At 42.1% G+C, this 14111-nt stretch overlaps 1 protein-coding gene across 4 annotated transcripts in view; it reads left to right on the top strand.

Annotated features, from left to right (window-relative positions):
- SEMA3A (semaphorin 3A) overlaps positions 1-14111 on the top strand; it is a 428574-nt gene that overhangs the window by 136769 nt on the left and 277694 nt on the right. For all 4 annotated transcript variants that reach the window (XM_069228709.1, XM_069228710.1, XM_069228707.1 and 1 more), the window contains one exon: positions 3677-3739. In XM_069228709.1, coding sequence (XP_069084810.1) covers positions 3677-3739 — 63 coding nt within the window. The remainder of the gene's footprint in view (positions 1-3676; positions 3740-14111) is intronic.

Below are 14111 nucleotides of genomic sequence, written 5' to 3'. Positions count from 1 at the left end.
TGTTCTGATGACGTGGCGGTGATGGTGGAGCATCCTCCACTTCACCGCCGACCGCCAGTATGGCTGCTGGCGGCTCTCCGTCCAAAAAAGGGCGGAGGGTTGCCAGTAGTCATAATATGGTTGGCGGAAGACCGGTCTTCGGCCCGGTGGAACCTCAGCAGTGTTAAGAAAAGACCGCTGAGGTTGAAATGAGGGCCATAGTGTGGTGGAACAGATCAAATATAATGCAAGGAATTACATTTCAGCAGCCAACTCCTTAAGTAGCTGTAACAACAGATGCCTCCATATGGAATAAGGAGAACACATGAACTCACTCAAGGACAGGGGAGTTTGATAGGAACAGAATGCAGTGCAACATATCAACTTTCTAGAATTGAAAACAGTGTTTCTATACCTAAAAGTATTTCAGAAGCAGTTATCGGGTCAATCAGTGTTAATCCAATTAGGCAACACTGCAACAATGTTCATCATCAACCAACAATCCCTGCAGTTATCAGGATTAGCCCAGGAAGTCTGAAAGTGGGTTATTCAAATAAAGATAACCATAACAGCAATACATCTTCAGCGGAAGTACAACATAGAGGTAGACAAGCTCAGCAGAAAAGCATCCTGCTCACTCTAGTGGCAGACGAATCAGAAAGTGCTCAGGAGAATATTTCAGACATGGGGAACCCCATGAATCGACCTGTTCGCAACACCAGAGAACACAAAATGCCAAAGCATTGCGTCCAGACAACCTCACCACCAGTCGCTGTGGAATGCTCTGTTGATAAACTGGTAGGTGACCCTTGCACTTTTTCCCAATACCACTTTTTGGACAGGGTGATCAAAAATACAAAAGAAGCAGGCTGACACTGGTTTTAATTGTGCTCCAGTGGGTGAGACAAACCTGGTTCTCAGAACTAATCCAGATGGCAAAGGGGAACAAACAAAGAATACCAATACAACAAAATCTGTTATTCATGGACAAAGCAAGAGTCCTACATCCAGGACCAGAAACCCTAAGCTTGGCGGCCTGGCTCCTAAAGACATAGAATTAAGTCACCTAAAGTTATAAGAAAAAATTATTGCTGTATTAAGAAAAGCAAGAGACCAACAACACAAAAGTGTTTAGTTTTCAAAATGGGAAAGAAAATGTAGTTTCTATTAATTATGTTTTTCCGAAGTATGCTGATCCATACAGATAACTCATATTGTCCTTTTCATAAGCATTATACCTAAAATGCATAGTAATGTTTCTACATATATCTCTGATCACTGAAAAAAGCAAAGGTTACAGGGACGTTATGTTAGGTTTTGAATTTGCTCATACAAAACCAGAGAAATTGAGCAGTTATAGTTAGAGTTCTTTCAAGTAACTATAACTCGCACCGTAAGATAACAATAACTCGCACCCTTGCCATGCACAGTTTTCCTATTAATAATGTAATTGCAAACATTTCAGTGATATCAAAGATGCCATACAAGATTTTATCAATGACATAATATGTGGAGTAATTAGCTGTGCGTGGAGAAGCTTACCTTAGGGCGCAAGTTATAGTTACTTGAAAAAACTCTAACTATAACTTCTACATTTCTATGGTTTTGTATGAGTAAATTCAGAACCTAACTGTAGCCTTTGTTTATTTTCAGTGCATTTCTATGTTTTTTTAACTTAAAGTAATTTTAATTACTATATGTTATTCCAAACCCTTATGACCATCTAACCTCGTGCCACCATGGCCTTTGGCGTGCGTAGCGCAAGTTGGCCAAAAGGCCTGTTTCTGTGAATGGATGTGTGAGGGGGTGCGGGAGTATCTGAGTGGGTCTGAAAGTGGGTGTGTGAGTCTATAAGTGGGTCTGAGTGGGTGCATGAGTGTTTGAGTGGGTGTGTGACTGGGGGCCTGAGCCTCTGAGTGCATGTATGAGTGAATGAAATAGTGTATGAATGAGTCTGTGGTTTTTCTTTCAAATTTTCCCATAATCGTGAATATTTTGTGACTAATTCATGTGAATTCATGAAAATTTACGAATTTTCATGAATATCACATACCTTGACGCAAAATCATATTCAACCTATTATTTGCCCCTAAAACACACATATATCATGCCCCTGGGGTCAGGGGACCTTCACCCTCACCTTTATGCCAAATTTCTAAGAATCAACCATACTTTCTCATATGTTTGTCATTACAAGTCATGTTCTAATGGAAAGCTAGACTAGATGACAAGGTGTTAAATGTGTGAATAAAAATAAACAAACCTTTAGCATAAGCAAGTATTAAATAGTTAAGCAGATATGAAATACCTATGTTTTTATTAGATTAGGGACTAATAAGACACAGTATTTGATTCTCTGCTCATCTGCTACAATTGTAAACCATCAAATTCTCTGTACCTCACCCTAGGTCAGCGATGGTCAGTGCAACCTTGATGGAGTTAATGCGCAAGGTGCTGAGCTGACTAGCATAGTGCCCTCTTAATAAAAAAAAAAATTCACGGAAGAACTAAAATCCAGTGTTCTATACATTGGTTCCCTATAGAAAAGTGATATTTGTCCTTGCTGCGTTACTCACCTTACATAACGCCACAGCATGAGAAGTAAATGCATTTATCAACTTCCCTGTAAGTCATCAGGTCATTAGAAAGTGTTGCACTACACAAAACACAGCACATATATTGGAAAGATTTTAACTCCAGATTTTAAGTCTTTAATGAGACTTTTATTTTCCTGATCTTTAGAGAGATGCACCTTTTCTAGGTAACTTTACTTTAGGAATTAAGCAGGCAGATCTGTAGGGATTGATCTTTGATCATTAGAGTATCCCTCAATGGACCACTGATGGTAAATGAAAACAGGTATTTCCCTATTCAGGGAAGAGAGTTACACATTTTAAACATTCCTATCCATCATTGGCAATCATACATGCACAATCACTCCTGAGTACCATTCCTGGCTTGCTTTCGTGGAGCCCTCTGAGTGGATCTAATGGAGGGTTCCATAGGGTCTTTCTTTGCCACCACCGTTAGCCCCACATAGAGCACATTTTGAAGAGTACATGGTTTGTTTCAATAATTCCTGTTCCCATTGAGAGGATTGCAGCCAGAAGCCCTTGTTTTATTATGTGGTATACATCTTCAGAAGCAGGTCATTCTCGTGTGGAACTTCCACTAACAAATGAAAGAAGTCTCTGTCATGAATATGCTGGTGGGCTAAGTGGGCTGCTCCTCTCAGTATGACTTGAAGGGGATGTGTAGCACCTCCCTAATAAAAAAAATCATGCAAATAATGCATTTGAAACCTAGGTTCTACCACTAAAATGAAATATTCCGCCTTAGAGAAGGGGGTTGTTCCTGTGTCAGGTTAATCTGGTGGCTCAAATGGTGTCTTGTTTAGGATATTTAGCACATGTTTTTTTTTAAAGGAACTTTTTAATGATAGTTTATCAGACTTGTTGAGAATTAGAAATCCAGTGGTGAAAATATGACAAATTCTTCATTCACTGTAAAATGTGTGTAGCTCTGACTGATGAGTGAGAAAAAACTCTTCAATATACACCGAAAATGTAAGGTTAAAAATGAATGCTATAAATGACAAGACAGACAAGATGGGTCTATTTTTCATGAAAAAGGAAATATATAAAAAGCAGCTGCTAATCCTTCTATGCAGAAACTGACTTTTATGTTTTATCTTTAGATTGTTTGGCCAGTGTCTCATACCCGAAGGGACGAGTGCAAGTGGGCTGGAAAAGACATCCTTGTAAGTATAAATCTTACATTTTCTGCATGAAAGAAATTAATATTTTATATTGCCTCATCATATGCATTTTTAAAAGGTTTTGCAACATCTGTACTCTCAACAGTGTTTGTGCCTATGACATTCTATTATTTATCCGAGGTTTATGTATCGCTTTGATTCTCCATTTAATATACTAAATAGATTTAAAATGGAAAATTAAATAGGTCAAGCTATTGCGGCTGCTGGGCCATCAGGAGGTTGCCATCATAATACATCAGCTGCGGTATCATATCAGGTAATTGTAGAGGCTTTTGTAGAGAAGACATTCCGTGATCCTGTATGTCCAGACAACACACAGTACCCCTCTTCCCACGGTATCCCCTCTTTTTGATGTTTGTAAAATTGTACTCTTCTAATAGAATATGAATACTTTGCAAAAGTGCAATGGGATTGTTTGAGCACTGTTAATACTTCGATTTTAATATAACAATCTCATGGTACCATATCAGAGTTATGGCACAGTAAGGCAGAACATTTACGATAAGTGGATTTATGATTACGTTTTTAAAACTACTGAGTATGCCAACGGTCAGACCATCAGAAACCACATTGTATTTAAGCAGTAGAAGGAACACAGAATACCTAAAAAGATAAAGGGCCAGATGTAGCAAAGGGTTTTACCCATTCTGTGTCTATGGGAAAATGTGTTCGGACATATGGCCCAAAATGTGAGCATGCAGCCGAGTAAGCATTCCTTATGTGCATACCATTGCATTCTTGGACTGCATTCATGATGGAATATATGGTGTCACCAGTGAAGAGAGGACTTTGATTCTAACAGCAAGAGTCTAACAATTACTTGACGTAGTTGCAGAAGGCCTCAGCACTATGTAGTTATTGTCCTATAAATGTAAACAACCTTCTGCAAGATTTAAATATTCTATCTGTGTATTCTATGGTACAATGTGCAACTAAATATAGATTTCAACTAAAATATCAATTTTGTTTAGAACTATTTTGAGTAAATATATGATTAAACAATACATGTTTTAAACTTATTGAAATATTATTTACCTGGCTGTAAAAATAGGTCAAGTTATTTACTACTGAGGTTGAAGAAAAGATTGTTACAGAATACAATACAGTGCTTTACTGTTCTTTTAGTTATAGTAGTCACCATATGTTATTTTGTGACTTACTGATGAGTGTCATATCATTCAGTTGGTACGATTAGCAATATATCTGAACATAGCTGTCGCTTTGCAGCCTCATCAGCGCTAAAAAGCGCTATTTAATATCTACAAAATACAATAGACTGGCGCTGTCGAGAGGTACGTATGCTTTGATAACTCAACACTTACAAAGAGAGTGATATTTTCTCCACCTCGTTTTAACAGGAGTGTAATACAGGGGTGCTTCAATCCCTACATAGAATCCCATTGTTAATTTCCTTATTACATGGGACATACTTAGGTACCTATAAAAAAGAAATTACACATCCGCTTAACTATAGTAACTTATGACAGTTGAGTTTTCAAGTGACAATGGCCCTCATTCTGACCTTGGCGGGCGGCGGAGGCCGCCCGCCAAAGTCCCGCCGTCAGCTTACCGTTCCGCGGTCGAAAGACCGCGGCGGTAATTCTGACTTTCCCACTGGGCTGGCGGGCGGTCGCCTTCAGGCCGCCCGCCAGCCCAGCGGGAAAGAGGCTTCCACGATGAAGCCGGCTCGGAATCGAGCCGGCGGAGTGGAAGCTGTGCGATGGGTGCAGTTGCACCCGTCGCGTATTTCACTGTCTGCGCAGCAGACAGTGAAATACATTTAGGGGCCCTCTTACGGGGGCCCCTGCAATGCCCATGCCAGTGGCATGGGCACTGCAGGGGCCCCCAGGGGCCCCGCGACCCCCCCTACCGCCATCCGGATCCCGGCGGTCGGACCGCCGGGATCTGGATGGCGGTAGGGGGGGTCGGAATCCCCTCGGCGGCGCAGCAAGCTGCGCCGCCGTGGAGGATTCAATGGGGCGGCGGTACACTGGCGGGAGCCCGCCAGTGGTGCCGGTCCGACCGCGGCTTTACCGCCGCGGTCGGAATCCCCATTGGAGCACCGCCGGCCTGTCGGCGGTGCTCCCGCGGTCCTCCGCCCTGGCGGTCTTTGACCGCCAGGGTCAGAATGACCGCCAATGTCTGCTGCTGGAGTCAGCAGCTGCAGAGAAAGACAGGTTACAGAGCACAATTAAAGCTGCATTTTAAAAATCAAAAACTGATCTTGGCATTTTCTTCCTTTGCTCTGTTTTTCTACATGGACAGTGATAAGCAAGAAATCGATATTTATGGCACCATGCTTATATTTCCATATGTTAGGGAAAGATAGGCCCTCTGCATATTTCTACACATTCTGAGCTACAGTTGTTTGTTCAGACTTGCATTAAAATGGTTCTAATATCTTTTTGCAACAAATATCTAACTAGCTTCTGATGTGTTTAATATTTCAATAGAGATTCTAATTTTATTCTTCATAGTTACGAGCACCATATCACTTTCCTATGAAAGTGCACCACACCAAGGATTTTTGTGCTTTGCAGGAAGGGTTATGGTGTGCCCATGTACTCAAAGGAATAAAGTAACCCTGGTTGTACATTAACAGCATATTGCAAGTCGCCTTGGAGTTCCATTGTATTATAAAGTCACTCGGCCTTCAACTGTGTTTCTCTGTATGGTCACATAACTCCTTTGTGACTTGCACTATCCTTATAATGTGCAGCAGTGGGTACTTTATCCCATATATGTTGTACAAGGCAACAGTATCATGAATTCTCATGCAAAGCCTACTTCACATAGCTTGCAGTCTCACATAATTCTCAGCATACCGACATTGTGCTTGTGACGATGATGGAATCCCACAAAAAGTGTTCCAAACATAGCTGACTAAGATTAAGTTTCATGAATCTGACTCTGTTTCTTCTTCTTAATGCTTTGCCAGATTTGCATCTTTGCATCATTAATAACTGTCAGTCCCGTTAATACAGGAGTCCTCCTGTCGCGTACCAGGTGCAATGTAACAGCTGTGATGGGCGTCTGACACCAGCCGTGCCCCCACTCTAACCCCAGCCCTGACCTGAAAAGCTACCTCTCTCAGGGTGGGAGAAATGCACTTTCCATGCTTCTCGAGTCTGCTGGATTCGTAAACAAAGGGCACCAGTCATGACAAGTCTGGCCAAATTAGGCATGGCGCTTTCATGAAATTGATAACTGTTTACAAGAAGTGGTGGATAAAACCAAGCAAATTAATTACACACAGATATTATCTATGTGAAAACTCAGCAGCTTCCACTGGAACGGAAATATCCCTGGAGTAACACAAATGTGTGTGCCCGTCTCTCTTTTTCTTCCAGATGCTGCATGTGTTGAATATATTCAACAAATCATTTGCTAATTTTTATGACTGTTGCATTTATGTATAATTTTTTTAAAGACTCAATGTTTCAGAATTGTATTTGGCCTAGCAGCCACCAGTGACAATATTGAGTTTTAATTGTCAATGTATTTATGATTTTACATATCAGACTCGTAAACCTGCACGTAGATACAGCTATTTCGTCATATGAAATAAAATAAGCCTACTTTCTGCTCTTAAAGTCAATTTTATCATGTACATTTGCCTGTTTCCAATTTGAAAATGGAATGTTCTGACAAAACATGATTAAGCGAATTATAAACGTAACTAATGGAAGCCAAGCATGTTTCTTCCATTATTCAATTGCTTAATCATATCTACTACCAAGGCAGCCAAAAGTGGTGGAGGTGTCGCCTAGCAGCTAGGGCTGGTCCCTTTGGAACCTGAGAATCCAGGTTCGAATCCAGTCCTCTTACACCGTGTGCTTCTGGGTAAATGATTTATTCTCTCTGTACCCACAGAATCTGAAATTGAATGTGTTTAAAATTTATGTGTGTGTAATCCCTGCTTGACAAACACTGGCTTACAGACCACCGCACAACTCCTCATGTAATGTATAATGCTTCCTAGCTTAATAGCTGGGATTGTGCAGAATTGATGGTGCACGGTTGAAGGGCCTAATGCAAGAGTGAGACAGAGTTGGCCATGTATAGTGGCACTTATCTACGTCGGTCTCCGTTCATGCGACCTTCATTGGTTTCCTCCCTTCCTAGCTGTCTATAATACTTTTGCCCTGTGAATGCTGGGGAGCTCCTCACCCAGGCGTGTGACCTGTCCATTTGTATAATTCTCCTTTACCGACAGATCTTGATGCTTTGTTAGTGAAATGCTGAGGATGATACTTCTGGGACACCCTCCGTCACAGTAGTTGTCCCATTATACTGCATGCTGCTACCACGTTTGTATAGTGAGAGTGGGAGTTTCACCTGCAACACTTGGGTACAAGTGCATAACTGTATATAAAGCCACAATTACTCTAAGTAAGGGCCGAACTGTAATGAAAATAAGTTGGCCTCAGTCTCAAGGACACGATCTCCATATTGAAGCAGCAGAAATTGTCCTTATACTGATATTTGAATAGCATTTTATTATCTTTTTTATTTAGTACTTCATGTCCCTAGTGAGGACGATAAGTGATTCAATTTGCTTCCTGTTCCTGGATGCCCCTCGAAGTGTGCTGGTTGTACAATTGCTTATCTGTCCAGTGCTTAATTTGTTAAAGAGTGCCGGGGCCTGAAGCTCAGAAGCCCACAAGCAATGCAATGAAATGGTGGCACTCTGAATACCAAGCCTGGTAGCCTTATATCCACTCCTGAAAATAATATTTACTTGAGTTTACAGTCCCTGACCTTGGCAGGATGAACATTTTACCACTTTTGATGTTGAGAGAGATTTCATAAAATAAGTTATGTTATTAGTTGAGAGAGGTGGAAGACCTACTCACATAATAAACGCAATATTTGTCAGAGTGAACCACCGAAGTCACTCCATAAACCTGTGCTTAACCCTCTGGTAGCTCGGCACAAAAGCAGTCAAGCTTAACTGAGATGCAGTGTAGATGATCTTTGCTATCGCCAACAGTTGCTGCTGACACGGAGAGCACGTTGCTGCTGGAGCTTCACGGTAGTGGGTATCACGGACAGTGGTTAGTCAGTGAGAAGAGTTCTGCAGCAGTCATGAGTAGCCCACAATTATCACCTGGATCTCATGTTCCAGGACTTAGGGGGCACTTTTTGCGGATCATGACTCACTCTAGTAGGACTCAGAAGGGTTCAGTTGGTGCAGTTGCAAGAAGGCCTCTGGAAGCTTGTTGTGTTCCTGCAGTATCTGTCAACTGACCCTTGGAGTCACTTCTGGCAAGCCTAGGTTCAAGGCAAGCAGGCTCAGTCTTCCTTTATCAGACAGAAGGGTAGCCCTTCTTCTGAATCTTCCACAGATCCAGGAGTGTTGTGAGATGAGGTTCTGAAGGTGTCACATTTATACATAGTGACAGTTTTTGTGTGAGGGCCAATTCCTGGCCTCCACTCAAACTGGTTCTGGGCTGTTCTTCCCCTTCCCTTGGGTTTGGCTCCTAAATGTCTAGGATGACAAAGGCGAGGGCAGTCCTGGCTACACAGCACACCTCAGAAAACCCAATTATGGCCATGTGCCCTTGAACAATGGCACAAAAGCACATTTGTTTTAGGCAGGAAAAGCCAACTTTCTATATAGGTCCTTCGCTGTCCCTGATGTCTATATATGTTCCATTTTACCTCTTGGGCTTTTAATAAGCAAGCATATTTGGTTCCTTTGGTTTACAGTCAACTTTTTGTTCCTTTGATTTAAAGCCAACCTTTGATTTACAGAAGCGAACACAGGTTCCCTGATTATGTCAGACCTGTGCATGTGCAGCTGAGACCTGCTCTACTCCAGTGCACTTTATGTTTCCTGTTGTTGAAGGGACATCAAATGAAAATTCTAAAGATAGCTGTTGAAACCCCCACAGAGCAAGTAGAGGTGCAGGCAGAAGGAAGAACACATGAGTGATTGGAGTTGGTAGTGAGTGCCAGGATGACAGTGTGCAGTCTAGAGGACGTGTAATGAGAGCATGGCCTAAAGGGAAATCTGGAGAGAGCATACACCATCCATGGGTGTGGACCAGCAACAGGGGACGGCAGTCCTCATGCTATCCTCTGTGGCCTTTTGCAGCACCTGGGCTGGTTTCCTACTGTTGCAATGGGCAACTAAAATTTCCCCTTTTTAAAGAAAAATAAACACATATATTCACACTTTGCAAAATATGTGAGATGTTTTACAAAATATAGGCCAAATTTGCCAGTCTGAGGACACACACACCCTTAATTTTGACTTCATGGGTCAATAGGTAAGTGTAAAAGAATAGGGTGAATATTACTAGCAACTTGGCAAGAATTTGTTTGGGAACCAATCTAAAACAAAATTATCAATTTTCCTATCTCAAAGGTAGATTTCCAGATTTGTGTAAGTAATTGTTATGCAAATAGATTGTCACACAGGGCCTATTACACAAGTAACATCTCTGAATATTCAATGGACTTGAAACGCAATAATGTATCTAAATTTAGTCATATTTAAAGTTCAATAATCATCACTTCACTATTAACAAATATATAAAAACACTTTCTTTTTAAATAATGTTCAACTGTTCATTCCTAAATCCATTATCCAAAAACAATATTACAAATTAGTTCTGAATAAACTGTCAGGTCTGTTTTTCAAATATCCAGTTCTAAAATTATACCAAGCATTTTTATCTTATGACACATGCTTACTGACGTTTTGGAATAAAATATTATTTTATTGTATTTGGAAAGATTGACCAATTTTGTGTATGAGCTGGTTCTCTGAGCCCATGTACGTTATCATGTCTTTATGTGTATGTTATCATGACATGCTGTTTGTTATGCTTAGAGTGTACTGTGAGTATAAATGCTGCTTTAGTGAAGTTCCTGGTCTTGGAACTCACAGACTTGTGTCTTGGCTATTGCACCTAACTGAAAACGAGGTAATTCTCCATACTCCACTAATCACACTATTCAATCTGAGGATTTGTAGACCGCATTGCGTATCCCAATATGGTTTCTCAGTAGTAAGTAGGGAATAGGGTGATAAAAACAACATTAGAACAACCAGGTTTGAAGCAGCTTCAGCTTACAAAACTCTAAGAAGGAAATACATTGCCGAAGTTTCAGAGGTAGAGTGTATAACCTAGGGCCAAGCAGTGAAAAGGACCTGTCGCCTTGCATAGATCAAAGGAACTCCAGTGTCATGGTGAGATGAAGACTACTAGAGAAAAAAGTGCATGTGGATGCATAAGGATTCACCAGAGAGCTGAAGTAGCAGGAGCCTAGACCACATCAGGCCTTGTGATTAAAGCAGAGTGCTTTAAACTGAACATGCTTGGCGACTGGCAACCAATGAAGAGCAAGTAGGTGAGGGGAGACTGAAACCAATTTTGGAAGGCAACAAAGTAAATGAGCACCCACATTCTGCACATTCCAAACCCTATTCAGTGATTTTTTTTATTTGCCACTGAGAACATTACCATAGTCCTGCCTTGAAATAACCAAAGCCTGTGAAATAGTGCATTGTGCAGAAACAGGAAGGAGACAGAGAATTGTTCTGTTGCAGTTGAGAAGGCCAAAGAAACTTGCTGCTGTTTTGTTGATATCATAGTCCATAGTAAGCCTGGCATCAAGGCAATAGCCTAAATTTCTTACCACTTGATTTGGATCGGGCAGAGGCCATAAGTCAGCAGGCAACCAGCCTGGAACCCAGAAGTGATGTTGATTTCCCACTAGCAGAACCCTTGTTTTATTTCAGTTCAGTTTAAGGTAGTTGTTATTCATCCATCCAGCAACATCCAGGAGACAGAGGCTAAGGCCCTCATTATGACTTTGGGGGTCTTTTTCCAAGGCCGCCAAAGCCAAAGCCGCCACTAGATCGCCAGTTCTGGCGGTCTGCAGACTGCTTTATTATGACTGCTGGCAGCTTTCCGCCATTCTTTAGGTGGAAAGTCGCCAGCTGTTGTGCTGGCGGTTGGCGGTGCAGGGGCAGTTCCACCGCCAGCCCTGCCCCATCAAAAGGACTCCGCCCGCCGTATTATGACCTGTAAAACAGCCTGGCGGTGTCCTGATGGTGGTGCACTGACGGTGGTGGGAGCGCCGGGTCCTGTCCCCTCAGGGAGGAGCTCCTCGTCGGACGAGGTAAGTGTCCTCCACAAAGGGAGGGGGGTGCGGTGTGTGAATGGATGTGTGTGAGTGTGTGTATGCGTGTCATAAATGGGGGAAGGAGGGGGAGTGTTTGTGCATGAATGTAGACAGGAGTGGGGATTGTGTGTGTATATGTGTTGAGGAATGGAGGGGGGTGGAGGGGTGATGTGTGTTTACGTGCCAATGGGGGTGAATGTAGTGAGTGTGTGTGTGTGATTGGGGGTGTTGTGCATGTGTGCATGGCTTTTAAACCATTCTAGCCACTGAAGGTAGAATGTTCTAAATTAAACAGTAAAGAACAGAAAGACAGACATTGGAATATTGAAGCAGAAGATTTTCACCAGACACTATTTTCCCTGAGCCACTCCATTGTCTAATATCAATTAAATAGTTGATTCATGAGGTTTGTTTTCTAGTATGACGCTTGTAATTGTTCATGTAGTGCTTTGTACAACATTCCAGTAGTTTTTAAGCACAGTAAACTACAAGAGTTATTGTTACTCAGTTTCATGACACTATTTAACCTACTGACTTGGCCAGCTATGGATTTATCGGGCATATTTCCTGTGCCCTTTACCGCCTCCTACCGCCACCATGTGTGCGTCATATTAAAATATGGCGCACCGTGGTGCAGGGTAGGGGGCAGTAACATCATTTTTATGAAGCTTCTGATGTGCTCTATAGGAGTAGTGCCAACATTTTGGTGCTATTCCTGCAGAGTACATAGGGGCCCATTGTAACAATGGTGTGTCCCCTTTTAATGCCTGCTCTGATCAGGCATTAACGTGCTGAAAAAAATGATGCAAGGAAATCTGTTAGATTTCCTTGCTCTTTTTTTCAGCCCCCCCAACAGGGAAACACCCCCTTTGCATACATTATGCCTGGCGCATGCATAATGTAAAGGAAAGAGTTCCAAAGTGGCGCAATGCATGCACTGCGCCACTTTGTAAATATGGCACGGGGATTTTGCCCATGTAAAAAAACATTCGCATAAAAAAAAATTGTCAATAGATGCTGCTAGGGGATCTTAAATATGCCCCTAACTGTGCAGTTTACAGGTCACCGCTTATGTTTGCAGCAAGTTCTAACTAATTTAGCTAACTAGCGATCTCTCAGGGGTGTAACAGAGGCCCATGCAACCCCTGAAAGTGCGGGGAGCAGGCTTACCCATACTGGAGGAGTCCCCCTCCGACCTTACTGATGTGAGTGTGAAGGGTCTCTTCTGCATATCTTGCAGGGGCACCCCACACGTTTCTGACACCACTGTCATCTCTATCAGTCCATTTCAATATTTATTGTTTCCCACATTCAATTTCATGATCTAGAACTCTCTGTGAAACTTTTCAGAAAAATTGTATTAAGTTATATTTTATGTCGGGCTTGGCTTAGACAAAACAACTAGCAATTACGGGCGGCTCCGCCCCCCGCCACCGGCAGCAGCTCCTAAACCTTTTCAAGAAAATGATATAAAATGGTGTTTATTATCATTTTCTTGAAAAGGGGCAGGGCATTGCGATGAAGAGCACTCCCCTCAGAGCGCATGTGTGTTTGGCTGGCTGGCTCAGCATGCGCAGTTGCTGGGCTGGAGAGAGCCTGCACAGGCTCCCAGTCTTCCTTTGAGCAGCATCAAGATTGGCTGCAGGGCAGGCTGGGAACCTGTGCCTGCCTGGCCCGGAGACGAAGCAGAGGAGCGGTGCGGCAGCGGAGAAGGTAAGTGGTTTGATTTTTTTTTTAATATAATGTAATATGTCCACTTCCCGCTCAACGCCCCACCCCTTTTGCGACCCGTGACTACTAGCAATGTTTTTTTTTTTTCGATTGCGACGCCTGCAAGTGTATTCTGTGTGGTCTGAATGTAAATATTAATTGAGTCTGAAAGAAAGGGAAGTCGCAGAGACAGTGATAGCAATACATTCCTAGTATTTTCCCACAGTCTTGTTTTTTTCAACAATTATTTAAGTGCTTCTTTAAACACCATAACGGATGCCAAAATAGTTTCAAGGCTTGGTTGTATACCTTCGACAATCAGATAAGAATTTACACTAACAGCATTCAGTTAATCCCTTCTTGTAAGGTTATCAACACTGCTTACATTCTTATCTCTTAAAAAGTTCTTGTTGAGAATTTTGTAAAGCAGGGTTGTCGTCAAGCAGATGAATAATGCATTCTCCCTGGAGTGTTCGTGAAGTCTTACCTGGGAAAGCACTGCACG

Source organism: Pleurodeles waltl, chromosome 4_1 (genome assembly GCF_031143425.1).
Source record: "Pleurodeles waltl isolate 20211129_DDA chromosome 4_1, aPleWal1.hap1.20221129, whole genome shotgun sequence".
NCBI lineage: Eukaryota > Metazoa > Chordata > Amphibia > Caudata > Salamandridae > Pleurodeles > Pleurodeles waltl.
The sequence above is the reverse complement of the archived record's forward strand: the minus strand, read 5'-3'. Positions and strand labels throughout refer to the sequence as shown.